The following is a 27,060-nucleotide window of genomic DNA, read 5'->3' on the forward strand; positions in this document are numbered from 1 at the left end:
ATACTCTCTATTATATGGATGTCACCTCATTTTAAAGTATTATCTTTAGGGTAGATATAAGAACACAATTTATTGTATAAGTGTATAGAGAATTTTTTTCTAACCATTTTTTTTTATTATTTCCAGGTACATCGGAGAGCAGGGCAGAACCCCAACAGTTCAACCTAATACTGATAGGAGTGACAGGAGCAGCAGTCTTCTTCCTCTTGCTTTCGGTGTTCTTCTTTTACAAATATAAACAGGTCAGTCTATTGTTCGAGTCACAACCAAACATGATTATGCTGTGAAAGACGTGGCCGACTAAACATAGTCACCAAGGTCAGATTCTTTCTAAAAGGTAAAAAAATAAAAAAAAATAAAAAAAACACCTTGAGATATATGGTTTAAAGATTTCCCCGGTACAAACAGACACAACTTTTGATTGGCGGCTTTCTGGCCTGAAAAAAATTATGCCAAGGTGTTTTATTCAGAAATAATGTGTATAATGCTGTGGTGTTTTATTCAAAAATCGTATGTATTAGTGTTTCTGTCAAAAGTTTGAATCGGTTTGGGTTTGAGTGTTCAGACCCCCCACCAATCATTAGAATGAGCAGGAAAATATGCATCTGTGATGCCACTTTTATGTGCGAGAATGCACTAGTGCTTCTGACTCGGGTACAGGGTGTATGAGTCCTGTTCGTGACTTGGGGTGGTTAGATGTATCACTTTGTGATGCCAGGGCACCATTAACCTACATGGTCCAAGAATCCAACCATTTCTCCTGGGCCAGGTGCGGGATAATAAATACAATGATGCTAGGTTACAGATGACTGTCTCTTTACTGATGATTATGGTAGTAGGTCTTTAACCACACAGAAGTTTGTGCAGTGAGATGGGCAGAGTGGAACCCTGGGAGCCTAACGCCTTGCTGAGAGTTGTAGTGGCTGTTGAATGCAGCCTGAAGATTAGTGACAGCACACACACTTTCTGAAAGCTTTAACTTGACTGACTGAAGTAGATATTTTCCCCACTGAGCTTTTGCTTACCGCCAGGCTTTGACAATTCCCCTGAGTGCTGAGATTTTACGTAGCTGTGGAATTTAGTAGACTTCTTCTCCCTTTGGCTTCTCCTCAGCTTGATAGCTGGAACACACTCTCCTCTCACTCCTTCTCTCCACTGCAGCTGCGGACTAAACTGACCCCCCCCCCCCCCCTTCACTACACTAGACAGGCTCCATAGACTTAACATGGGGCTGTCTAGTGCAAATGGACAGAGATTGCTGCGAGTTATGGCAAATGACAGTAACATTTTAAATTGAAATTGTGATGGTTTTAAGTGAAACAAATAGGACCATCACTCTTTTATCACCTTGTTTGGATGTATAGCCAAGCATTTGTATTTCTAATCTTGAAATCACATATACCTGGACTGTCTTTTTAGTTTCAAAAATACTTTATAAAATGTTTTACAAAAAAATTTAAAAACGGGTTGGAAAATAAAAAACCTTGTTTAGGTAATACTTTCTGCACACACAAGGTTCTAACCTAAGGAAAAAAATCAAGGTCCCTGTTTCTGCTAGAAACTTTGTTTATTGGCTTTTCAGATATAAATGAATACTGGACAGCTGAAGAAGCCAAGGTGTTTCTCCAAAACATGTCCTGTATACCCTTATATGGGAAACTCCAATAAACAACATCTATAGCAGACCTTGGTGAGTGCAGGGATCTTGACTTTTCTACATGAAACAACCTCCACTTGTACCACTGCCTTCAGATTGCTGACAGCCTATCTATTGCAACTCCATTTTACATGACCATCTCCAAATGTAAGTACTGTGGTCCCTCAACATACGATGGTAATCCGTTCCAAATGAACCATTGTTTGTTGAAACCATCGCATGTTAAGGGATACGTGCAATGTAAAGTATAGGAAGTTGTACTCACCTGTCCCTGCCACTCCGGACCATCACCGCTCATCACCGCTGCCCTGGATGTTGCCCTCCCTCGCTGTCGCCGCGTCCCTGTGGTGTCCACACCGCTCCTATTGGATGACAGGACGGCGTGCGCGGCGACGTGATGATGATGATGGAGAGCGCCGGAGATGCAGGGAATCCGAAGAGGACGCTCCGGAGCTCCGAGGACAGGTAGGAGACCATCACCGGAGCACACGGGGCACCGTAAATGGCTATCCGGTGGCAGCTGAAGCAGTCTGTGCTGCCAGATAGCCGTTTATGCGATGGCCCTGACATACAAAATCATCGTATGTTGATGCTGCCTTCAACATGCGATGGCCTCTGAGAGGCCATCGCATGTTGAAATTATCGTATGTTGGGGCCATCGTAGGTTGGGGGGGTCACTGTATATGTAAAAATGTAAGTTTAGGAACAGTTATTTATTCATCTGTCTAAAAAAAATGGCAACACTTTCCACGATTGCACACAGACAAGGCAAGTGAACCAGCTCACTAAATACCATTGGACCTTGTCCCTTATAAAATAAAAAACTTTATTTGAGGCACAATGTGGGCAGCAGTGGCATTTGGTGCGGCCAGATCCTATATTTTGACATTACATTCTGGTTTTATCTCCAAGGCTTCTTTCACACTAAAAAATCCTCCGTTTTTAAACATCCGTAGGAAGATCCGTGTGAAAATCAGCTGAAAACGGCAGCAACAAAATTCTATATGTCCGTTAGAAAATCCCATTATAGTCTATGGGATTTTCTAATATCAGTATGAATCCGTTATAGTCCGTTATTGATAACGGACGTTAGTTTGTTACGGAAGATAGTTACGGAAGAAATAATTCATGAACTATTTCTTCCGTAACTATCTTCCGTAACAAACTAACGTCTGTTATCAATAACAGACTATAACGGATTCATACGGATATTAGAAAATCCCATAGACTATAATGGGATTTTCTAACGGACGTATAGAATTCTGTTACTGCCGTTTTCAGCTGATTTTCACACGGATCTTCCTACGATGTTTAAAAACGGAGGATTTTGGAGTGTGAAAGCAGCCTAACTCAATGTATCGACTAACATGTTTTTACTATTGCATGTTACAGTTACATTTATTTTAAAATAAGTAAATAAATAAAAGGACAGCAAAATTGTGGTTAGACACCAAACAGGAAGAAAACTGTCATAACTCTTGAGTAATCTCAGCCAAGTCTGTGTTCGGCAGATACAGGAAAAAATCACAATTCTGGTTACAAAACTAGGAACAGAAACAAAGGAAAACGTCAGTACTCTAAAATCAGAAACGTTTAGTGTAAAGTGAAAAAGAATGTTGTGTAAGTCGAACTAGTCCACGGGTTGTGTATGGCGTTACAGCTCAGCCCCCCACACTTTTTATGGGATGAGCTGCAATACCAGGCACAACCGATGGACAGGTGTGCTGTTTATGCAAAAAAAGCTGCCATCTTTTCTAACTAAGAAGAACCCCCTTAAAGAAGCACTCCGGGGATTTTTTTATTTTGGCTATTTAGTGTAGCATAGACTATAATGTAGTAGTTCTTGTGTATGCCTTGTGTTTACCTGTTTTAGCAGATGTGGCAGGCATGAGATTTCAGCCATGACCATTGCACAGAATCACAGAAATTTTTTCTTAAAGGGGTACCCCACTGCCCCAGCTTTTGTAACATTTTGTTCCAAACGCCGGGTGCAGGCAGCTGGGGTTGTGACGTCACGGCTATGCCCCCTTGTGACATCACACCACGCCCCCTCAATGCAAGTCTATGGGAGGGGGCGTGGCATCCACCACGCCCCCTCCCATAGACTTGCATTGAGGAGGTGTGACATCGCTAGGGGCGTGGTCATGACATCATGACCCCTGCCGCCCACACGAACGCCGGGTGCTGCACAGAGATCACAGGGGTCCCAGCTGCGGGACATCCGGCGATCAGACACCTTATCTGCTATCCCATGAATAGGGGATAAGATGTCTAGGGGTGGAGAACCCCTTTAATGCTGCTTATTTTCCATAAATCCTCTGACTTTGCAGAGAGAGGGGGTCAAGCATGGTGATCATCAGGCGATTTTAATTCAGTAAAGGAAACTAAAATACAGTATATTAAATATAAAAATTTTCTTTGTCTTCCCATTCTTCTCGCGTTGCATTACAGACACCAAAATATGAGATCCGCTGGCAGATGGTCCAGATGTCTGAAGGCAACCAGTACATATGCATCGACCCAACCCAACTGCCCTACAATGAGAAATGGGAGTTTCCAAGAGCTAATCTGCAGTTTGGTAAGTAACCCAGGGGTTAGAGTAGGTCCCATTGCTTAGGGTAGGTTACATTACTTACCAGGGTTACATTAGTCACACTTGATGACAACATCATGGACAATCAGTGTTTGGCAATATTTATGAGGCAACAGCAAAACACTAAATTGTCTGACGTGGTTGTTAGGTTACTAAGGATTAATTCCCATCTGATAGCAGGAATATTGTAGTTTACTCCTATAGACTATAATGTAATAATCCGGATCATGTTACCTAATGTCATCATGTCTTCATAATGTTAATGGTGCTGCAACATCTTTACATATCACTGCCAGATAACGCCCATATATCAGTATATACAATACATCTTCAGGGTCTTCAGACTCTCACATTTTGTTATGTTGCGGCCTTGTGCTAAAATAAAAAAAAAGTCCTCCAGATCATTCAATCAATATCCTATAATTAAAAAGGTAAAACAGAATGTTAGAAAATGTTGCTAATTTATTGAAGCGAAAAACTAAAATATTGCATTGACATAAGTATTCAGACTATTTACAGTCATGGCCATAAAGGTTGGCACCCAGGAAATTTTTCAAGAAAATTAAGTATTTCTCACAGAAAAGGATTGCAGTAACACATGTTTTTGGGTACACACGTTTATTCCCTTTGTGTGTATTGGAACTAAACCAAAAAAGGGAGGAAAAAAAGCAAATTGGACATAATGTCACACCAAACTCCAAAAATGTGATGGACAAAATTATTGGCACCCTTTCAAAATTGTGTAAAAATAAGATTGTTTCAAGCATGTGATGCTCCTTTAAACTCACCTGGGGCAAGTAACAGGTGGGGGCAATATAAAAATCCCACCTGAAAGCACATAAAAAGGAGAGAAGTTCACTTAGCCTTTGCATTGTGTGTCTGTGTGTGCCACACTAAGCATGGACAACAGAAAGAGGAGAAAAGAACTGTCTGAAGACTTGAGAACCAAAATTGTGGAAAAATATCAACAATCTCAAGGATACAAGTCCATCTCCAGAGATCTAGATTTGCCTTTGTCCACAGTGCGCAACATTATCAAGAAGTTTGCAACCCATGGCACTGTAGCTAATCTCCCTGGGCATGGATGGAACATAAAAATTTATGCAAGGTGTCAACGCAGGATAGTGCAGATGGTGGATAAGCAGCCCCAAACAAGTTCCAAAGATATTCAAGCTGTCCTGCAGACTAAGGGAGCATCAGTGTCAGCGCGAACTGTCGTCATTTAAATGAAATGAAATGCTATGGCAGGAGACCCAGGAGGACCCGACTACTGACACAGAGACATAAAAAAGCAAGACTACATTTTGCCAAAATGAACTTGAGTAAGCCAAAATCCTTCTTGAGACCAAGATAGAGATAGATTTGGTAAAGCACACCATTCTACTGTTTACCAAAAATGGAATGAGGCCTACAAAGAAAAGAACACAGTACCTACAGTGAAATATGGTGGAGATTCAATGATGTTTTGGGGTCTAAATCCCATTGAACACCTGTGGAGAGATCTTAAAATTGCTGTTGGGAAAAGGCGCCTTCCAATAAGAGAGACCTGGAGCAGTTTGCAAAGCAAGAGTGGTCCAACACTCCGGCTGAGAAAAATAAGAAAAATTTCAGGGGTGCCAACATTTATGGCCTTGACTGTATGTATGTATGTATTGTGGTGAGTCGATGTGGCAGATAGGTGCAGTTGCAGTATAGAGGTAAGGAGACGGCATTTTAAATCAAAGTCCAGTGTTTTATTCACACTCAGCATACAGCAAAACAGTCTTTAAACGCAGAACAAAGGAAAACGTAACAACAGTCCCCCTGTATTTCCTTGGTGTTTGTTCACACCTGAGTTTGTGCCGTGCGACACTAAGCTTTCTCTGGCAGTGTGAGCTGCAACTAGCAAATCTAGCTTTAAAAATAGCTCTAAGGCCAACAAAAGCCGGTCTGGATTGGGGTATGACCCCCACCCTGCACTTGGTCATTCCCAGTAAGAGCCATCCCGGATTGGCCTTCCAGCCATACTATGGCCATAGTGTCAGTCTGCATCTGGTCTTACTTCACCAAAGCCAGGAGCCTTTGTGACACATAGCGTCCATCCACCACCATACCCTTCACCTTCTTACAGTATGTATGTATGTTTATGTATGTATGTATGTATGTATGTGTGTATTTCTGTATGTGTATGTATGTGTGTATGTATATGTATGTGTGTATGTGTGTGTATGTGTATGTGTATGTTCCACCATCACTTCCAAATGGCTAAAGATATGATCATGAAACTTGACACACATGTTACTTATATGTCAACTATAAACATAGGATAGGTAAATTAACCCTTACTCACCCCCATTTGCGAGAGTCAGGGTTTTTATTCAAAGTCCCATACAAGTCAATGGGAAATATATGTTACTGCATAACTTCCAAACAACTGGAGATATTTCGATATTACTTGGTCACATGTTACTTATATGTCCACAAAAAATATAGCATAGTTAATTTAGCTCTAACCTACCCTCATTTGCAAGGGTTGGGGTTTTTGTTTAAAGTCCAATGTAAATCTATGGGAAATGTATGTTCCAGCATAACTTTAGTACGGCTGGAGATATTTTGCTAAATTAGCCCCTAACCTACCCCCCATATGTGAAGGGTGGGGTTTTTGTTTCAAGTCCCCTGCAAGTATATAAGACTTCTGGTGCCTTACTCCACAAGCTCCGCTCTGCATCTCCTGGTGAATGTGTCAGTCCTGCTGGCAAGCCACACCCTCCTGCATGCCACACCCCATCTTGCAAAGAGATGCCCACCCTTTAAGCTACACCCCTTTTATTTTTTAGTTTACAATATCTTCATCACAACTCAGCCACACCTGAGGATGGGATATGAGGATTAGAAATGAGGATTAGATATGGGGACAGGATATGAGGGCAGGATATGAGGTCAGGATAAGAGGACAGGATATGAGGTCGAGATAGGAGGATGAGATATGAGGATGGAATATGAGGTCGGGATATGAGGAGGGGATATGAGGTCGGGATATGAGGAGGGGATATGAGGTCGGGATATGAGGACGGGATATGAGGACGAGATATGAGGTCGAGATATGAGGACGGGATATGAGGTCGGGATAAGAGGTCGAGATATGAGGATGGGATATGAGGACGGGAAATGAGGTTGAGATATGAGATCGGGATATGAGGTCGGGATATGAGGATGGATTATGGGGACAGGATATGAGGTCGGGATATAGGGACAGGATATGAGGTCGGGATATGAGAACAGGATATGAGGTTGGAGTTTGAGGAGGGGACGGGATATGAGGGGGGATACGGGGTCAGGATTTAAGGATGGGATATGAGGACAAAAGCTTCCTCCTTTTTTGCTTTTCCTCCCCCACAAGGATAAGGTAGGAAAAAACAGGCAGCGCCGGGTACTCAGCTAGTCATATATAATAGTTAAATTAACCCCTAACCTACCACCATATGTGAAGGATGGGGTTTTTGTTTCAAATCCGCACTGCTTCTGCTGTTGAATGTGTCAGTCCTGCTGGGAAGCCACACCCTCCTGCATGCCATACCCCATCTTACAAAGACACGCCCACCCTTTAAGCTACTCCTTTTATTTTTTAGCTTACAATATCTTCATCACAACTCAACCCCACCTGAGGACGGTATATGAGGTTGGGATATGAGGACGGGATATGAGGTCGGGATATGAGGGCGATATATGGGGACTGAATATGATGGCGGGATATGAGGTCAAGATATGAGGACAGGATATGAGGTTGGAATATGAGGAGGGGATTTGGGGTGGGGATATGAGGACGGGATATGGGGTAAGGAATTAAAGATGAAATATGAGGACAAAAGCTTCCTCCTTTGTTGCTTTTCCTCCCCCATAAGTATAAGGTAGGAAAATCTGGGCAGCACCGGGTACCCAGCTAGTTTATTATAAAATACCTCTTTTCATTTCATTTGATTCACCACCCCCCTGTGCCATTTTATTCCTCCCACTTGAACCCCTATGCCACATCTTTGATATGGCACAGGGGGATGATAAATTTGCACAGAGGGTAATAAAGAGAAATTAAATGGCATGGTGGGTAATAAAGGGGGGGGGGTGATTTGGCACAGGGGGAATAAAGTTACATGGGGGGAATCAATGGGGCAAACTGATGTGGCCAGTGGACGTACAGAAGCAGGAGAACGCTGTTGATACAGCGGTCTTCTGCTTCCGTGCTGGCGCTGCTGCAGGGGTGTTCGTGTCCACTATTGGGACTGTCCCCTATTCTGAGGGTGCAAATACATTAAAGTGTAGCTCCCACCATCCATTTTTTCTTTCTTTCTGTCCCTGCCTATTGCCCATCTCTCCCTAACCCCCTCCCTCCCTTTACATTTTTTTTTTACTATATTAAAATCCCTTTTTGTCTGCCTGGTAGTGTGCTCACTACCAGGCAGACTTCCCCAGCAGGCACCACGTCACTGATGCCTGCTGGAGCCGGCACTTCCGCCCTTAGCTCACTATACAGGGTGCCTCCAGCTGTTTCACCACTACAACTCCCAGCTTGCCCTAACATCTACTGGCTGTCAGAGCATTCTGGGAGTTGTAGTGGTGAAAAAGCTGGAGGCACCCTGTGGTGAAAACAATAACTTTATTAGCGCAGCAGTGCTACTTCGGGAGCAGCAGCAGCGGCGGCGGCGGCGCTCTCCCGAACCCCGCTCCCCACCCCCATACCTCTAGTGCTGAGCGGCGGCACTCCCCCGAACCCCGCTTCCCCCACCCCATTCCTCCAGTGAGGAAGACTTACCAGAGGATCAATGAGCTGCCTCCGGACAGGGTAACGGCCTCCGGACAGGGTAAGGGGGGGGGGGGGGGGAGGGGCCGCGCGCGAGGCCAGTGGAGCAGGCCAATGCGCGCAGCCCCAGCTATCAGCGTGCTCGCTCTCGCCTGTCTGATTGACAGGCACGAGCGAGCACCGCAGTGACTGGATTTCGACTCATTTGCCAGGCTGAAATGAGTCGAAATCCAGTAGTGACGTCACTGCAGAATGCATTCGGCCACTAGGAGGGCGACCCCTAGTGGCCGAATTTAAAAGTGATTTTAAACTTGTTTAAAATCACTTTTTTTAATTAAAGTATATTAGAGATATGTTGTAGTACTTAAGTACTACAACATATCAATTTTTAGATTTCATGACAGTGCCCATTTAAGTCTTATAGGACTAAGCCGGGGAATGAAAAACTGCTATTGGGGGTGTTCCCTAAGGGAGATTTTACTGTATATGAAAAGCCTACCAAACCTAACTTCCTCTCCCTGTAGTCTATGGGGGAGATTTATCAAAACCTGTGCAAAGGAAATGTTGCCCAGTTTCCTATAGCAACCAATCAGATCCCTTCTTTCATTTTTCAGAGGCCTTGCTAAATGATGAAAGAAGCAATCTGATTGGTTGCTATGGGCAACTCAGCAACTTTTCCTCTGGACAGGTTTTGATAAATCTCCCCCTATAACTACTTAGTCCTGTTGACAGCTGTATACAATCCCCATGACTTAGTCAATTCCAGTATGGTCACCTTCACAAATTTGCTTCTTGCCTGTTTTTGTTTCCTGTGGTTTTCATAAACGTGAACTGTGTCACAAGAGGAGGAAAGTTAAAATGTCTAATTTTTGGTACAGGAAAGACTATTGGAGCAGGTGCATTTGGAAAGGTGATGGAAGCAACAGCCTTCGGGATGGGAAAAGATGATTCGGCCCTAAGAGTTGCTGTGAAAATGTTAAAACGTAAGTGCTGGCTGAATGGCTACGCTTGTTTTTGACACATTGGGGAGATTCATGAAAACCTGTGGAGAGGAAAAGTTGACAAGTTTCCCATAGCAACCAATCAGATCACTTTGTTTATTTCTCAGAGGCCTTTTAAAAAAATGAAAGAAGCGATCTGACTGGTTGCTAAGGGCAATTAGTCAACTTTTTATCTATCTCCACAGGATTGGATAAATCTTCCCCATTAGGTGTAGAACCTGAACTGCCATGAGTCTTTCTAAAATTATTTAGTCAAAGGTGGTATCTTAAAGAGTCGAAGAAGGAAAGGTTTTTGTTTTTTCCATGGCACCACCTATGTATATTCAGCAAATTCATTGCAATTCTACACAATTCACTTAAATGGTATTAGCAATACCTGATATATCCTAAGGGCAGACATATTTCTAGTACAAAGGCAGCTGGTGTGAGGCATAACAGGTCCCTCCACTCTCTGCTGTTATCTCCCGTTCCTTTTTTATGGGACGCAACACAAAGTGACATCCAGGTCTACTCAGCAAACATCTTTATCATCTATAATAACTTAAAGGGGTATTCCAGGAAAACAATTTTTTATATATATATCACCTGGGTCCAGAAAGTTAAACAGATTTGTAAATAATTTCTATTAAAAAATCTTAATCCTTCCAATAATTATCAGCTGCTGAAGTTGAGTTGTTCTTTTCTGTCTGGCAACAGTGCTCTCTGCTGACATCTCTGCTTGCCTCGGGAACTGCACAGAGTAGAAGAGGTTTGCTGCAGGAATTCGCTTCTACTCTGGACAGTTCCTGAGACAGGTGTCTTCAGAGAGCACTTAGACAGAAAAGAATAACTCAACTGCAGCAGCTCATAAGTACTGAAAGGATTAAGATTTTTTTAGTAGTAATTTCAAAATCTGTTTAATTTTCTGGAGCCAGTTCAGATATAAAAAAAAAAGTTTTTCCCTGGATAACCCCTTTAACACAGAAGTTTCAATTACCACAAATAGTTTTTTACCAATATCTCAAAAGATATTCAGAGTTTTTCCTTTTTTAAATGTGCTCAGCCTGGGAGGAAAGCATGAAAAAAAACTATATACTTACCATCCTCCCTCCCACTGCCGTTCTTCAGGAGCCAGTCCTGTTGCACAGTGTTTGCTGTGATTGGGATCAGAATGTGCACTGCCGCTGATTGGTTGCGCTGGCCCACAACAAGCTCACGACAAACACAAGCAAGCACTGTACACCAGGACTGGCTAAATAAGAATGGTGGTGGTGGAAGTGAGATACGCTATATGGGTCCCTACCCTAAATGTGGCCATGCCGGCAAATGCACAACTTTTGGCTTAAAGTTTTCTCCACTCCAATTCCGCTTAACCCCTCTATACTGCCTTTTGGGCATAATTGATGAAAAAATATGACTACATCATACCTGTTTTTTTTCAAGTAGCACTCTATTTCTGGCCGTGAAAGCCACCACCATGAGATATATGGGACCATGACCCTTCCCTAATGCAGTGGAAAAATAACACTACTTTCATGTATGAAAAAGGAGTCTATAAATAGAGGTCACCAAAGAGGTACTATAAGGTCTGGGGAAACTGGTGTAACTCACCTTTGACTCATTTTTTCAACCCAAGCCTTCACGATTTTAATACAACCATTACTGCCCATGGAACTATAAGCTATTAGTTGTTTTCCATCATGACACGATGGGAGAGATTTATCAAAACCTGTCCAGAGGAAAAGTTGACCAGTTTCCCAAATCAGATCACTTCTTTCATTTTCAGAGTCCTTTTCAAAAATGAAAGAAGCGATCTGATTGGTTGATATGGGAAACTCAGCAACTTTTCCTCTGGACAGGTTTTGATAAATCTCCCCCTATGTTTCTAATTATCAACCAGTGCTCACCAACCTACTATGGTAGTGCTGTATTGCTTTTGCTCTTTTCATCAGTTTATGCCTATTTAATTTTTGCTATTTTCCTATGTGGTAAAGTGTAATTTATGTACTTAATCTTTTAGTTTATGTACTACATGCATAAAAATAAACTAATATTGGTAATCCTGGGGTAATCCTGGACAAACGCTATAAAACTGTCAGTGAAAACACATCAGATACACAAAACTGCAGCCTTTGGAAAGATATAACTTACAACGGTTACGGCTGACTGGATGAGCCAACTGAGTATGCTCCTTTTCAGTAGTAAAAACATCATAATTTATATATAATATATATCAATGTATATAATTCATGTATCAGGACTCAGTAAGCATATTCCATGAGATGTTCAGATGGCCGTCCCTCAACAAAAAATGTCTCCATCACTTACCGTAGAGAACACTGAGCCTCCTTTTCTACTTATTTAGCCAGTGCCCATACAGATGAGAAGGAAGCGTTGATGTCAGAGCTTAAAATTCTCAGTCATTTGGGAAACCATGGGAACATCGTGAATCTTCTGGGTGCTTGTACAAGTGGAGGTAAGTAGCTTTATGCTTTCTTTTACCTTCAATGATACAAATAAATTTTTTGGCAAAAGCTGCTCATCAACCAAATGCTTGACCATCTCTTCCCTCCTCCACCATGAGCATGTGCATCTGACTTGGCAGAGCATGTATGTGTATTTTAATAAGAGAGGGCAATAGTCCATTGTTAGACCTTTTATTTCATGTGGGATCAAAGGATTAGACACGTTGGGTATCTTTTTTTCCCACCCAATATCCACCATTGGAGGCTCTTTTCATGTGACAACAGAAAAGAAATATGGAGGTAAAAATTAGGATGTTTTTTCATATGGCGCCTATTCCCAGGAAACCAACAAGCCAAGAAATTTTGTTTTAAAATAAATTGGTGTTTATTGGTACAGAGGGGCACCCCTCTGTACCAATAAACGCCAATTTATTTTAAAACAAAATTTCTTGGCTTGTTGGTTTCCTGGGAATAGGCGCCATATGAAAAAACGTCCTAATTTTTCCTTCCATATTCTTGCACTGCTGCACCGTCACCTGAAGGTCACGGTGAAGGACGCCAAAGGTAGCCACCCACCTTCCGGACTACAGACCCCAGCGAGTCTACAGGCGATCCAAGGTGTTGTGTCCTCAGCACAACTACTCACGGTAAGGTGCATCTACCTGAGCACACGTTACCCCACCCTAATAATACTCCAATAGGAGCGCACCTCGTTTTTTTGTATTTCCAACAGTAAAGAAATTACCTTCTGCTACAATGAAAATTAGTGAGTGCACAGCCTGTATAACAGTGCTTATTGTTGTGTATCCTATAAAAAACTCTACACACAGCCATTAAAGGGGTAATGCAGGAAAACTCATTTTGAAGTATATAAAAGAATAAGCCTGTACTCACCTACAGTGCTCCCTTAATGCCTGTAATGGTCCTCGGTGCGGTTGTCCTCCTTCTTCTGGGGGTCAACAAGGAACACTGCAGCTCAGCTATTTGCCAGCCGCAGCGATGTCCTGCCTTGGCCAGTGATTGGCTGAGCAGCAGTGTCATGTATTGGGCTCTAGCACCAGGAAGAAGGCCGGGGCCTGGGCCCAATACCTCACACTGCTGCTCAGCCTATTTGAAATATGTTTAAAAAAAATTGAGCAATGTACTTTCTTATGTCAATGAGATCGTATCGTTGTCTAAGTCATTTTTGGGGTGGTTGATGGGTGGTCAATGATTTTACATAATAAGGCAAAAAGTCTGTGTCTATGCCAAATTTTGTTTAGTGTGGAATCAATTGTGACCTGCTCTACTATGACTGATATGAATATCATGGAAAAGGTGTTAGAATTAGGAAAGCAAATCTGCCCTGTAAAGTTTAAAATGTCTTCACTGTATTAGCCCCATCTATTTCCTAAGGCACAACAAAGACATGCAAACGCTATACAGGTGTGTATTTGGTTGGAGCAGACCCTATGGCCACCATTATTTCTATATAACATATATATCATCAACATTTTGTAACAGAGTGGAACACATTTCTTCCATACCTACCTGTAAAAATGAGCTACAGTACCTGTATGACTATTGTCCTAAAGATTTTCTCTTCTACTAGGCCCAATTTTGGTGATCACTGAATATTGTCAGCACGGAGACCTGTTGAACTTCATGAGAAGAAAAGCCGAACTCATGAACAATATGTTTACTGCAGTCCACACAGATTCCAATGGCGACTACAAAAATATGGCCGTGGATCAAAAGTATTTGGGAAGGTAAATTCCCTGCCAGCACAACTATTATAATAACTACAAAGAGAATAGATAGTCGGCACTGCTACCCCTTATTCTCACCTCCTTATGCTTGTAGTTACAAAGTAGCAATAATACAGTTCCCAAGCCTGGGTATGACAGTTCTGTGATAGTGCTGGCAGGCACTGTACACTGAGTGGTTCCAAGTCCCGTAAAACAACAGTAGTCTTGATCAAACACAGATAAGAAAAAGCAGGGATGTCACTCACCAGGATACTGTGCAATATTCTTTAATTTCAACGGTGCAGTAACATGGAGCACGGACGCTACAGGTAGGACTTAGCTCATCAGTGGAAAACTGGGTTACAGCTGTTGCGCGTGCGTATCACGCGCAACAGCTGTAACCCAGTTTTCCCCTGATGAGCTAAGTCCTACCTGTAGCGTCCGTGCGCCATGTTACTGCACTGTTGAAATTAAAGAATATTGCACAGTATCCTGGTGAGTGACGTCACAACTATTATAATACTTGGCCAAATTCAAAGATTTTTCTAATGTAGATGATTTTTCTGATGTAAATAACAACTTTTTAATGTTAGGGTATGTATGGCACAGGAAAGAGATGTCAGAGAGTGCATGTTCAGCATTAAACTGGGGTTCCTTGTGCCCACTCGAGGGAATGTCCACCTTCCATGTATACAAAACATGTCCATGCCCATTTTTCATTTCATTCCAATCTTTCTTGTTATCATTGTACACACAGGACACAAAGAAGGTCCAATAGGTTATTTGTGAATCATCCCATAAGAAATAAACTCTAATTATATGTAACTGTTTTTCTAATCCTCTACTAATGAGGGTGTCTAGTACTGAACTTTGTAGCCATTTATAGCGACAAAGCCCGGGCCCATCGGAGAATCCTCTGTTATTCTAGTAATAAGATTGCTTGAAGATTTAAAGCAGCAGTATATAGGTACAGAGTTTAGGCAGAAAATCCCATGAACAAAGCTGGAAAAAGGGCCACCTAAAAGTTGGGATGTTGGGGCATTCCTGGGCAAACCTTAAAGAGGTACTCCACTGGCCAGCATTTGGAAGTAAGTGTTCCGAACGCTGTTTTTGCACTGTGGGGGTCGGCCACACCCATCATGATGTCACGGCCACGCCCCCTCAATGCAAGTCAATGGGAGGGGGCGTGACGTCCGTCACTCCCCCTCCCATTGACTTGCATTGAGGAGGCGTGGCCATGACATCGAGGGGAGTGGCCAATTCCAGCAGCGTGAAAACAGCATTCGGAACTTTTACTTCCGAACGCTGGCCAGTGGAGTACCTCTTTTAAATGTCCTGATTGTGGTCATTACAATGTTGGTAAGAATGCTAAGGCTACTTTCACATCATGTTTCCAGCTTTAAGTCGGACTATACGTTGGTAACCTGTCAAAGGAAATGCCAATGTATAGCCTGACGTGTTCCCAACTGGCCAAACAGACTCTAGTTGTGACTACGTTCGGTACGTTTACCAAACATATCTACATAGCCTGTTAGACCATATTTTTGAGTCCCACACAGAAACACGATATGTTTAAGAAATAGCCAAAGCATGGACACAATTAGACTATGTTGGGTCTGTTGAAGTCAATAGGCCCATACATCAAGCTATATGCCAGTATCCCATTTTTATTGGTTGCTTACGGTATAGACCAATGTATGCCCCAAAGTATAACGCAAATGGGGTTTAATAATGCAGTCTTAGGCATTTCAGCAAAGAAAAAAAAAATACAAAGTGTGGTCCTCCTGGATTTTTTGATTCCCTAATATTTTGAGTCTAAGTACCTAAAAGAGTGTGAATGATAACTAGTTAAAAAAGATGCATAAAGTTAAAGATCATTTTTTTCCCCAGTGACAGTGGACTGGGAAGTGAAATGAAAGACAGCTATATTGATATGAAACCAATCTCCAACATGGGCTCCACACCAGGTATGTTGTTTGTGCTTACTTATTACATTATAGCTAGCGAAGTGACTTTACATTATTATTGTAGACAGAGTAAAATAGGGCAAATGGTAATTTACTAGAACACTAGAAATGTACATCATATAACATTTATCTATATTACAATACCACATAAGACTGCATCATTATCTAGCTTTGACTATACAGCATTTTTCTACATACTTATACCCCCATAGTAATAGCTTCGCTTTGCATCTCCTTAAAGGGGTTGATTTTTTTTTAAATCAACTGGTGACAGAAAGTTAAACAGATTTGTAAATTATTTCTATTTAAAAATGTTAATCCTTCCAGTACTTATCAGCTGCTGTATACTACAGAGGAAGTTATTTTCTTTTTCACCGTCTTTTCTGTCTGACCACAGTGCTCTCTCCTGACACCTCTGTCCATGTCAAGAACTGTCCAGAGCAGGAGAGGTTTGCTATGGGAAATTGTTCCTGCTCTGGACAGTTCCTGCCACAGACAGAGGTGTCAGCAGAGAGCACTGTGGTCAGACAAAAAAGACATTTAAAAAAGAAAAGAACTTCCTCTGTAGTATACAGCAGCTGATAAGTACTAGAAGCATTACGATTTTTAAATAGAAGTAATTTACAAATCTGTTTAACTTTCTGGCACCAGTTGATAAAAAAAAAAAAAAATGTTTTCCACCAGTGTACCCCTTTAAAGGTATTGTCTGCTTCACACACACATTATTTTTTGTTAGAAGAGAGACTCTGAATATGAGGTGATCAGAGGGTGTCTGTCATCTGTGGGTAAAGCTAGCAAAAATACACCACAGGGAATATGAAGGATTGCATGGTTTGCATTGGAAGCATAGATGAGGCAGGCCCTACAGACAAAAAGATGCTGTAGCCAATGGATCAGAGCTCTGTTCACATTACCACAAGCCTTTTGTTGGATATCTTGATATAACTGATATATAACTGCTAAGAAAAGACTACACCGTATATTCATATAGTAGAAAACATCACCAATAGGCTCCAAAAAAAAAAAAAAACAGATACATAGTGGCATAAGTTGTTTTCCAAGATCCATCTATAATAGTTCCCTGTGTATTTCTACTTAGTTCTACAAAATGTATTCATATATATATATAACAATCTGACTAATGCCAAAAGGACACTATTTTAGCATCTATCAGGTAACAGTGGCCCTATGGATACATTTGGTGCATGTGCTCAAAGCATTCCCAATGTAAGTTTAAGAAAAATTGTAGAGTACCTGCCTGAAGAGCATCCTAAAAGGGGTACTCCGGTGAAAACCTTTTTTCTTTTAAATCAACTGGTGCCAGAAAGTTAAACATATTTGTAAATTACTTCTATTAAAAAATCTTAATCCTTCCAGTACTTATTAGCTGCTGAATGCTACAGAGGAAGTTCCTTTCTTTTTGGAACACTGATGACATCACGAGCACAGTGCTCTCTGCTGACATCTCTGTCCATTTTAGCAACCATGCATAGCAGATGTATGCTGAGGGCAGCATGGTGGCTCAGTGGTTAGCACTGCTGCCTTGCAGCGCTGGGGACTTGGGTTCAAATACCACTAAGGACAACAATAAATAAAGCGTTATTATTATTATAATAACGTCAGCAGAGAGCACTGTGCTCGTGATGTCATCAGAGACATAAATACTGGCCAGTAAGATCTTCATTTTTTAGGATTTAATGCCTTATCACTTTGTGTTTTAGAAAATTCACTGGAGGAGGTTGAAGAAGACATGGATGATCATTTACCATTGGACCTACATGACCTTCTAAACTTTTCACTCCAAGTAGCTCAAGGAATGTCATTCTTGGCTTCTAAGAATGTAAGTCACCTGGAGTTTTTTCAGTACGTTTCCCCTCATTACTATCAATAGAAAACTCTCTATACAAGTGAGGAAAAGGGTATACTGAATTAAAAAAAGAAGGGAGCAGGTCCTCACAAACACCAATTGTGAATAGGAGTTGGTTCATGTTTGTTTTCTGTTTGAGAACAACAAAGTTACAACTCATTACCTCACAAAAGATCTTCATTTTTGATAGATGCATTCTCAGTCCCCTGTGCCAAGAACGTACATACCAAGGAGAAAGATCATGCGGCTGCTATGGACCCTTAGGGCCAGCCATGGTTTGTCCCATTTCCATTAAAACAAGGAGGCAAGAACTTTTATAGGACTCTCCCTACTATAGGGACTGCATTATTAGATGGGAATTAGTCCCAATGCTCAATAAAGCATGAAAGGAAAAAGAAACAGTAGCCCATTACATCCTAAAGTTGTCATATACCTTAGACTATAGTTAACATTTATGTATATAGGGAGTTGGGGAGAGATAACTAATGGTTTGTTCGGCCAACAGCTATTGGAAATATATGGCCACCTCTAGATTAAAGTTGATGAAAGTGGACAATTTCAACCAAAACAACTGTTTGTCAAGTGAAATCTTACAATGAATGATAGTTTTTGGCCACCCAATGACAGTCTGTTAATGTCCAAAAAAAATCAGCCATCTTGGAATATCCCAGAAAGACTTTTCATCCTTCGCCTGGTGTCAGTCATCATATATGACATCACTAGTTCCAATACTATATTTTGTGGTCAAAGTGTATTTTTATATACCGTATATACTCGAGTATAAGCCAACCCGAATATAAGCCAAGGCCCCTAATTTCATCCCAAAAACCCAGGAAAAATGATTGACTCGTCTATAAGCCTAGGGTGGGAAATACATCATCCCCCCTGTCATCATCCAGACCCCCATCATTAACACCCCCGTCATCATTACCCCTTCATCATCACCCTGTTATCATCACCCCATCATCATCTCCCCCCCCCCCCTTCATCGTCACCGCCTGTCAATCCCTTCATCAGTGGTCTTCAACCTGCGGACTTCCAGATGTTGCAAAACTACAACTCCCAGCATGCCCGGACAGCCATCTGCTGTCCGGACATGCTGAGAGTTGTAGTTTTGAAACATCTGGAGGTCCGCAGGTTGAAGACCACAGCGGCCTCCATCATCATCCAGACCCACCTTTAGTTTTTTACTCACTTCCCCTCGGTGGGAAGGAAGGGGGAGCTGGTCCGGGCCATGTATTTTGCAGGAACCGTCCGGTGGGGAGGGTTAGTCGTCGTCAAGGCAACGTCATTAGTCCGGGGCCGGAGAAGAGAAGAGGGCCTCCAGGTGAAGATGGACAGCCCGGAACGACTAACCCTCCCCAGCGGATGGTCCCTGCAGCATAGATGGCCCGGACCAGCTCACCCTTCCTTCCCACCGAGGGGAGGTGAGTAGAAAGCTAAATGATGACGAAGGCCGCAGTGGTCTTCAACCTGCGGACCTCCAGATGTTTCAAAACTACAACTCCCAGCATGAGTTGTAGTTTTGCAACATCTGGAGGTCCACAGGTTGAAGACCACTGAGAAGGGATTGACAGGCGGAGAGTTCACTCGAGTATAAGCCAAGGGGGGTGTTTTCAGTAATCGTACTGAAAAACTCGGCTTTACTCGAGTATATACGGTACTACTATATAAGTGAGTATATTATTTTTAGCTATGTACTAATATTTCTTAAACACCATGTAGTGCATTCACAGAGATGTCGCCGCAAGAAATGTATTGATAACCCATGGACGCGTTGCTAAGATCTGCGACTTCGGCCTGGCCAGGGACATTGAGAATGACAGCAACTATGTTGTCAAAGGCAATGTAAGTCTTTTATATTTTTTCTCCAAAAATTTCATGCATGTACTTAAACAGATTTCGCACCTATATTTTGTACAGTGAAGTGAATATTATTGCAGAATGCATTGTTGCTAAGCTTAGTTATGGTAATGTATCTTTGAATTGATAAATATGGTTTAGTTCAGGACTGGACAACCTTTTGATGTTTTTGGAATGTATATGAAATTTTACTAAAAAGTTTTGGGTGAACCACAAAGTTCTTTAACTTATGTCTACCAGTTATGCTGTCAAAGAAGGACCCAATAAGAATGTTTTTCCTTTTCTGAGCTTAGTATAGGGGGCTTTCATGCAAATGCTCCATAGTACTTCCAAATTTAATACTGTATTTTACCGCCAAACAATGCAATGGAGCAATATATGACACAAATAACACTAAGCAGTATTTTACATACATGATAACATGATAACATCATACACCTTATGTATTAACACCACGTATAGAAGTTCCACTTCTACTGTGCATACAGAAAGGGTGCAAACAGGCAAAAAGAACTTGTCTAAATGCATGCTAAATCTGCTGACATGGTGCACAGTGCAGAGAGGGGAACAAGTTTCTTCTACCGACAATAAACATAGGTCCTATGGTCAAATCTGCATTGTTAAAACAATAATTTACACTGGTGTCAACAGTTTCACTTCACATTTATGTAACTACTAACTGCGGTTTCCTGCTAATTTCTACAGAGTGTATATAAGTAAATTTGTAGGATAGCTCAAACCAGGGCTCATGCACACAGCAAAGTACATGGATTCAGAATGGTAGTGCATGAAAGCGACATAACTCCAAAGTAAAGGGCTCCACAGCCTCCGTGTGCTGCCATTCCGGCTCCATATGGTTCCATATGGACAGAGATTTTCTCTTGAAGAAGTTGTTCTTCTTACAGTCATGGCCATAAATGTTGGCACCCCTGAATTTTTTAAAGAAAATTAAGTATTTCTCACAGAAAAGGATTGCAGTAACACGTGTTTTGCTATACACGTGTTTATTCCCTTTGAGTGTATTGGAACTAAACCAAAAAAGGAAGGAAAAAAAGCAAATTGGACATAATGTCACCAAACTCCAAAAATGGGCTGGACAAAATTATTGGCACCCTTAACTTAATATTTGGTTGCACACCCTTTGGAAAAAATAACTGAAATCAGTCGCTTCCTATAACCATCAATAAGCTTCTTACACCTCTCAGCCGGAATGTTAGACCACTCTTCCTTTGCAAACTGCTCCAGGTCTCTCTTATTGGAAGGCGCCTTTTCCCAACAGCAATTTTAAGATCTCTCCACAGGTGTTCAATGGGATTTAGATCTGGACTCATTGCTGGCCACTTCAGAACACTCCAGCGCTTTGTTGTCATCCATTTCTGGGTGCTTTCTGACATATGTTTGGGGTCATTGTCCTGCTGGAAGACCCAAGATCTTAGACGCAAACCCAGCTTTCTGACATTGGTGTCAGGGTCCGGACTAGCGGCTGGAGGTGGATCCTCTGTACCTGAGAGGCGGTGACGCGGGTCGTACTGGGGAATCTGTTCTAAGCAGTTACTGGTGTTCACCAGAGCCCGCCGCAAAGCTGGATGGACTTGCTGCGGCGATAACTACCAGGTCGTGTTCCCCAGTAGCGACTCGACCTCTCAGGCAGCTGAGACTGGCGCGGTACACAAGGACTAGACAGAGGCGAGGTCAGACGTAGCAGAAGGTCAGGGCAGGCAGCGAGGTTCGTAGTCAGGGGCAACAGCAGAAGGTCTAGGTACACAGGCTTGGGAACACACTATAACGCTTTCTCAGGGCACAAGGCAACAAGATCCGGCAAGGAAAGGAAGGGGAAGTGAGTATTTATGAGTAGGGAGGTGATTAGAACTAATTGGGCCAGGCAGCAATTAACGGCGCGCGTGCGCCCTAGGGAGCGGGGCTGCGCGCGCCGGGACGAGACAGTCACAGGAGTAGGGTGAGTAGAACGGGGCGCGATCCGTGAACGGGTCTGACCCGCCCCATGGATCGTATCCCCACCGGCACGAACACAGCAGCGCTCGCGGTCAGAGACAGAGACCGGAGCGCTGCTGTTACTACAACGCAGTGAGCGCTCCGGGGAAGCCGCGGGACCCGGAGCGCTCGGCGTTACAACTGGGCTGTACAGTGCGACCCAAAATCCATTGGTAATCCTCAGATTTCATGATGCCTTGTACACATTTAAGGCACCCACAATAATTTTGTCCAGCCCATTTTTGGAGTTCGGTGTGACATTATGTCCAATGTGCTTTTTTTCCTCCCTTTTGCTCCCACTTTTTTTCAGGGGTGCCAACATTTATGGCCATGACTAACATGGAAAACATAATTAGATGCCTACATATCCTTTTAACATTTTTGACCTACGGCTTCTTTACTGCAGATTCCAGGTGTATATTATATGGTAGTCGGTGTTCTATTTAGCATTAGGCGTAGAAGGTTTTCTACTGGAAGGAAAAATTAGACAAGAAAAGAGTCTTCGGAAAATTGAAAATGTCATCAGTCAGACTGGCTTATATAGGCCATTATAATATTTTTATACTATACTTTTATACAATATAATAAAATGTATTTTAATGTACAATTTTCTTTCCTTGAGGCTCGACTTCCAGTTAAGTGGATGGCCCCAGAGAGCATCTTTGACTGTATCTACACTGTACAAAGTGATGTTTGGTCCTACGGAATCCTACTGTGGGAGATCTTTTCTCTTGGTGAGTCTAGATCATTGAAGACTAACTCCTAAATATATGAAGGTCAAATGATGACCTTTCAAGGTGCCATTATATTGAACATTCGTAATCCAAATCAAAGCCATGGGTATATAGATTGGTTTTGACCAAATAACACTGCCACAGCTCCGCATACAGTGTAGGTGTATGCAAACCAATTGTGAGATCTAAGGTGCAAAGTTCACCAAGCCATTAGGAAAAATAGTGCCCTCTTAAGGCGTACCTGTCCTATCACAGTAAAAAATAATGCATCTATATGTTACTCACTAGATCATACAGATGCTCTACGTGTCTTTTTATGTCTAGCTTCTGTAAGTGGCTCACAAATCCCTATGCTAAGCTGCTCACTAATTCTGACATCCACTGCTCAGTAAGGGGCTTGTCGAAGGCAAGTAATGAGCCCGCCTTTACTCACCATGCATTCACTTCCTCCCTGAGTCTGCTGTGCTGTGCTGAGTGTCTTCATCCAATCACTGCAGGCTGCTCTGTAACCCCTCCTCTCTGTTTTCAGACAAGACTCTGCCAGACAGGACAGGAGTACAAAGGAGTGATAGTTCCACCCTCACTTACTGGACTTTGTCCCTGCCTGTGCTTCAGCTGGGACAAAGATGATGCTGCAACCAGACAGGATTATGTTCTGGATATTATAGGGACCCCATAATTATAAGCCATGAGTATAAAAGGGAGATGAAACATTTTTTATGAAGTATATTAGAAAGGTTAATGTTTTGCTAAGATGTACAACATATAAAAAGTTTTTGAATCTGACAGTGCCGAATCAAGCAGTAGAGACAAATTAAGCATTTTGTGCGACTACACTGGCCACTTAGCTCAGCCAAGAAGTGATTCTTGCAAGTATTAAATGCAATGCCACAAGCAGACATTTAAGGCATGTCATAGTATGTAATTAAAGGGGTATCTCCATCTCAGCTTGTTATCCTCTATCCATAACATAGGGATAACAAGCTGGGACCCCCTGTCGATCCCAATTACGGGGACAAAATTGTCAATTGAACTTATGGTGCGGGCCACTGTTCCGTTTATTCTCTATGGGGCATTTCCAAGTGCTGGACTCTGAAAGGTTTGGTGGCATCATAGAGAATGAATAGAGCATTGGTTGTGCACACAGGGTCTGAACCACTTATTCCAGGGACAATTCTGTCCCTGTTCTCTGAATCGATGGGTGTCCCAGTGGTTGGACCCTAACAGTTCAGCTTGTTAACCTCTATCCTATAAATAGCGATAACAAGCTGAGATTGGAATACCCCTTCAGGTACAGTTGTACAGATTCTATGCATAAGCTATGCCATGAACTTACTATGTGAATGTTCTACCAGACATATTGTGACCTAGGCATACAGTATATCAAATTGTAAAATGGAACCCTTTAAAAGGGGTACTCCACCCCTAGACATCTTATCCCCTATCCAAAGTATAGGGGATAAGATGTCTGATCGCAGGGTGTTCCACCGCTGGGAACCCCCGCAATCTTAGCTGTGTCACCCCAGACATCCGCTGCACAGAGCAAACTTCACTCCGTGCCAGATGCCTGGCGATACGGGGCGGAGGCTTGTGACGTCATGAGTAGGGCGCGGCAGTGACGTCACGAGCCTCCGGCGCTTCGGTGCTGAAACCGACACTCTAAACGAATGCTGGGTGCAGCAGGGGTGTGGCGGGACCCCCGCGATCAGACATCTTAACCCCTATCCTTTGCATAAGGGATGAGATGTCTAGGGACGGAGTACCTCTTTAAAAACAGTTTTTGATATAGATAGTTTTCGATTCCGGCTCATAATAGGTCATATGGAATAAGTCTGCCTTTGTGACCCCCCCCCCCCCCCCCCCCCTTTAATCCTTTCCTAGTCACATTAGAAAACTGAAATTTTCTGGAAATTAATAATTCACAACTGATGACAGTTACATTTTTGCATCCTGTGTTTGAAAATATTCTTAAAGTATGTTATTCTTGAGAATGTTAAACGTGTGCAAGCATGTGGACATCTGTAAAATCTGTGCTAATTTGGACACAGAATCCATGGTCCTTTCTGCATCCAAATTTGCAAGAAAATGGGAAATTCGATATCACACCGAATAATACATGCAGTTATCAAGAACACAAGAGTACAAAAAACAGTAATGCGTCTATAAGTGCCTACATAGATTATCCCATCAAAAGCAATGGGAGCTTAAGACTCTGCATCAAAATCCACATGTAAATTCGCATCTATACATGCACAGTTTTCAGATGCAACTTGCAGATTTCACACAGAATTTACCATTTTTTTTTTATCTGTCACCTCAACAATCCGTAAATGAATATTTATATCAAAGTTTTTAACATTACATTATTTAATAGGCAGGAGCCCATATCCTGGGGTTATTGTCAACCGCAAGTTTTACAAGATGATAAAAGATGGATACAAGATGGACTGCCCAGATTTTGCTCCACTGGATGTGTAAGTAAAGGTTCCCATACACATGGGACAGCTGTCGGCCAAACATTTGTTTGCTCGTGGACCATCACCTTGGCCATTCATGTGTTCTACATGGAGAGAAAAGGTGTATAAAAGGTGTAGTATTATCTGTCAGGGTAGATTTGGAAGACCCTCATATACATTAGACAATGGTTGACCAAATTAGCTTAGGAGCCACAGTCAATAGACCTCAAATACTTTACACAAGCAAGAAAATATGGAGCACTGACAGGGACAAATCTTCAACTTCTTTCTTAATTAATTCACAGTAATTCACATAGAAATCAGGAAACACTGAGACAGGGGAGCTCAAACAGTGGAGAGGCGGGAAACATACACAGGAGCTACAGCTGTTTCACGCCTTATGGTGCTTCCTTAGGCCTGTGATGATGTCAGAGACATCTTGGCTTGTTTAAATATACATATACGCAAGAGTCACCATGGTAACTGATAAATAATGAAACAAAATATGTGAATAACCCAAAACAATGAAATAGTAATATTAAAAACAATACCAAATATCAAGTGTCTAAATAAAGGAAAGAACTGAGTTCATTTCACTCATTCAGACCAAGTGGTCCAATTGCATCAGCACATGCTATCTACTGTGCTTCCTTCTGCAAGACGAACCGATGTCTGCCATCTCCAGTTGGAGGGACATCTATTCTTTCTATCCCTGCAAATTTACCTATGGAGAGATCTCCTGGATGTCTGACCTGGAAATTGTAGCCACCCAAGCTAAAGGTATTGGTTTTGGCTACATAAAGTGCAGTCACGGCATTTAAAATTTCCTTTTGGTAATCCTTCTGATAGCCCATTTTTTCCTGTTTACTTGTTTAATTTTTATATTTTTTTACAAGGGATCCAAAAGTATGATTTCATCAATAGGTAATAATGGGGCTATTATCTATAATCTCTTTGAGATTGTAATCCCGGTGTAATATATACCATTTACATTGATGATTATACTATTGATCGCATTCACTGGGGTATTATCAAATGAAAAGGTTAATCTTTATTTGTCCTTTTTATGTAACAATTTTTAGTTCTCCTTCCTACTTTAGTAAAAGCTTCACCGTCAATTCTCTTGGGATACCCCCTTTCAAGTAGTCGCAACTTGAGGGCCCTGGCTTGGTGTCGGTAAGTATCTCTATGGCTGTTTATCCTTTAGATTCTAACAAACTGTCTATATGGAATCTTCTTTGTGTGGATATCAGACATCAGAGCTAATCAAAATGAAGTAGTACAGTTGTGGAAGAAGTTTTTCTAAAAGTAGAAAAGGGGTACTCCGCGGCTCAGCGTTTGGAACAAACTGTTCCTAACGCTGGAGCCGGTGTCGGGAGCTTGTGATGTCATAGCCCCACCCCCTTATGTCACACCCCGCCCCCTCAATGCAATTCTATGGGAGGGGGCGTGACAGCTGTCACGCCCCCTCCCATAGACTTGCATTGAGGGGGCGGGGCATGACGTCACGAGGCGGCGGGGCTATGACATCACGAGCTCCCGGCTCCAGCGTTAGGAACAGTTTGTTCCAAACGCTAAGCAGCAGAGTACCCCTTTAAGAGAATCTCCTACATAATGTTGGGTAAATCCACATTGCTGCCCCTTGTTTCTAAATCTACTAATGTTTCTTATACTTGAAAACTTTATTCGTAACAACAAAGAGCAGAGACTTCTACTTTTTTTTAAACTACTTCCATATTGATATTTGATATTAATCCTCTTCTTTGTGTGGATGGGATGAGAGCTATCTACTTCCTTTAGATAGCTCTCATCCCATCCACACGAAGCAGAGGATTCCATATAGCCAGTCTGTTAGAATCTAAAGGATAAACAGTGATACCTACCTTCACCAAGCTAGGGACTTCAAGTTGTGACTACTTAAAAGGGGGTATCCGGAGAGAATTGTGTATGAAGCTTTTACTTAAGTACAAAGGAGAACTAAAAAT

At 42.1% G+C, this 27,060-nt stretch overlaps 1 protein-coding gene and 1 long non-coding RNA gene across 2 annotated transcripts in view; one reads left to right on the top strand and one right to left on the bottom strand.

Moving 5' to 3' along the window:
* The window catches only part of CSF1R (colony stimulating factor 1 receptor), a 76,522-nt gene that overhangs the window by 42,443 nt on the left and 7,019 nt on the right, over positions 1-27,060 (top strand). The window contains exons 12-21 of the mRNA XM_056516975.1: positions 127-242; positions 4,109-4,235; positions 9,903-10,007; positions 12,370-12,480; positions 14,061-14,217; positions 16,087-16,163; positions 17,885-18,003; positions 19,756-19,878; positions 22,508-22,619; positions 24,994-25,093. Of these exons, the coding sequence (XP_056372950.1) occupies positions 127-242; positions 4,109-4,235; positions 9,903-10,007; positions 12,370-12,480; positions 14,061-14,217; positions 16,087-16,163; positions 17,885-18,003; positions 19,756-19,878; positions 22,508-22,619; positions 24,994-25,093 (1,147 nt within the window). The remainder of the gene's footprint in view (positions 1-126; positions 243-4,108; positions 4,236-9,902; positions 10,008-12,369; positions 12,481-14,060; positions 14,218-16,086; positions 16,164-17,884; positions 18,004-19,755; positions 19,879-22,507; positions 22,620-24,993; positions 25,094-27,060) is intronic.
* On the bottom strand, positions 197-12,462 carry LOC130267355 (uncharacterized). Its single transcript, XR_008843153.1, has 3 exons — positions 12,333-12,462; positions 4,485-4,667; positions 197-330 (listed from the first exon to the last, which is right to left on the bottom strand). It is a non-coding gene; the product is annotated as an uncharacterized LOC130267355 (long non-coding RNA).

Source organism: Hyla sarda, chromosome 4 (genome assembly GCF_029499605.1).
Source record: "Hyla sarda isolate aHylSar1 chromosome 4, aHylSar1.hap1, whole genome shotgun sequence".
Classification (NCBI taxonomy): Eukaryota; Metazoa; Chordata; class Amphibia; order Anura; family Hylidae; genus Hyla; species Hyla sarda.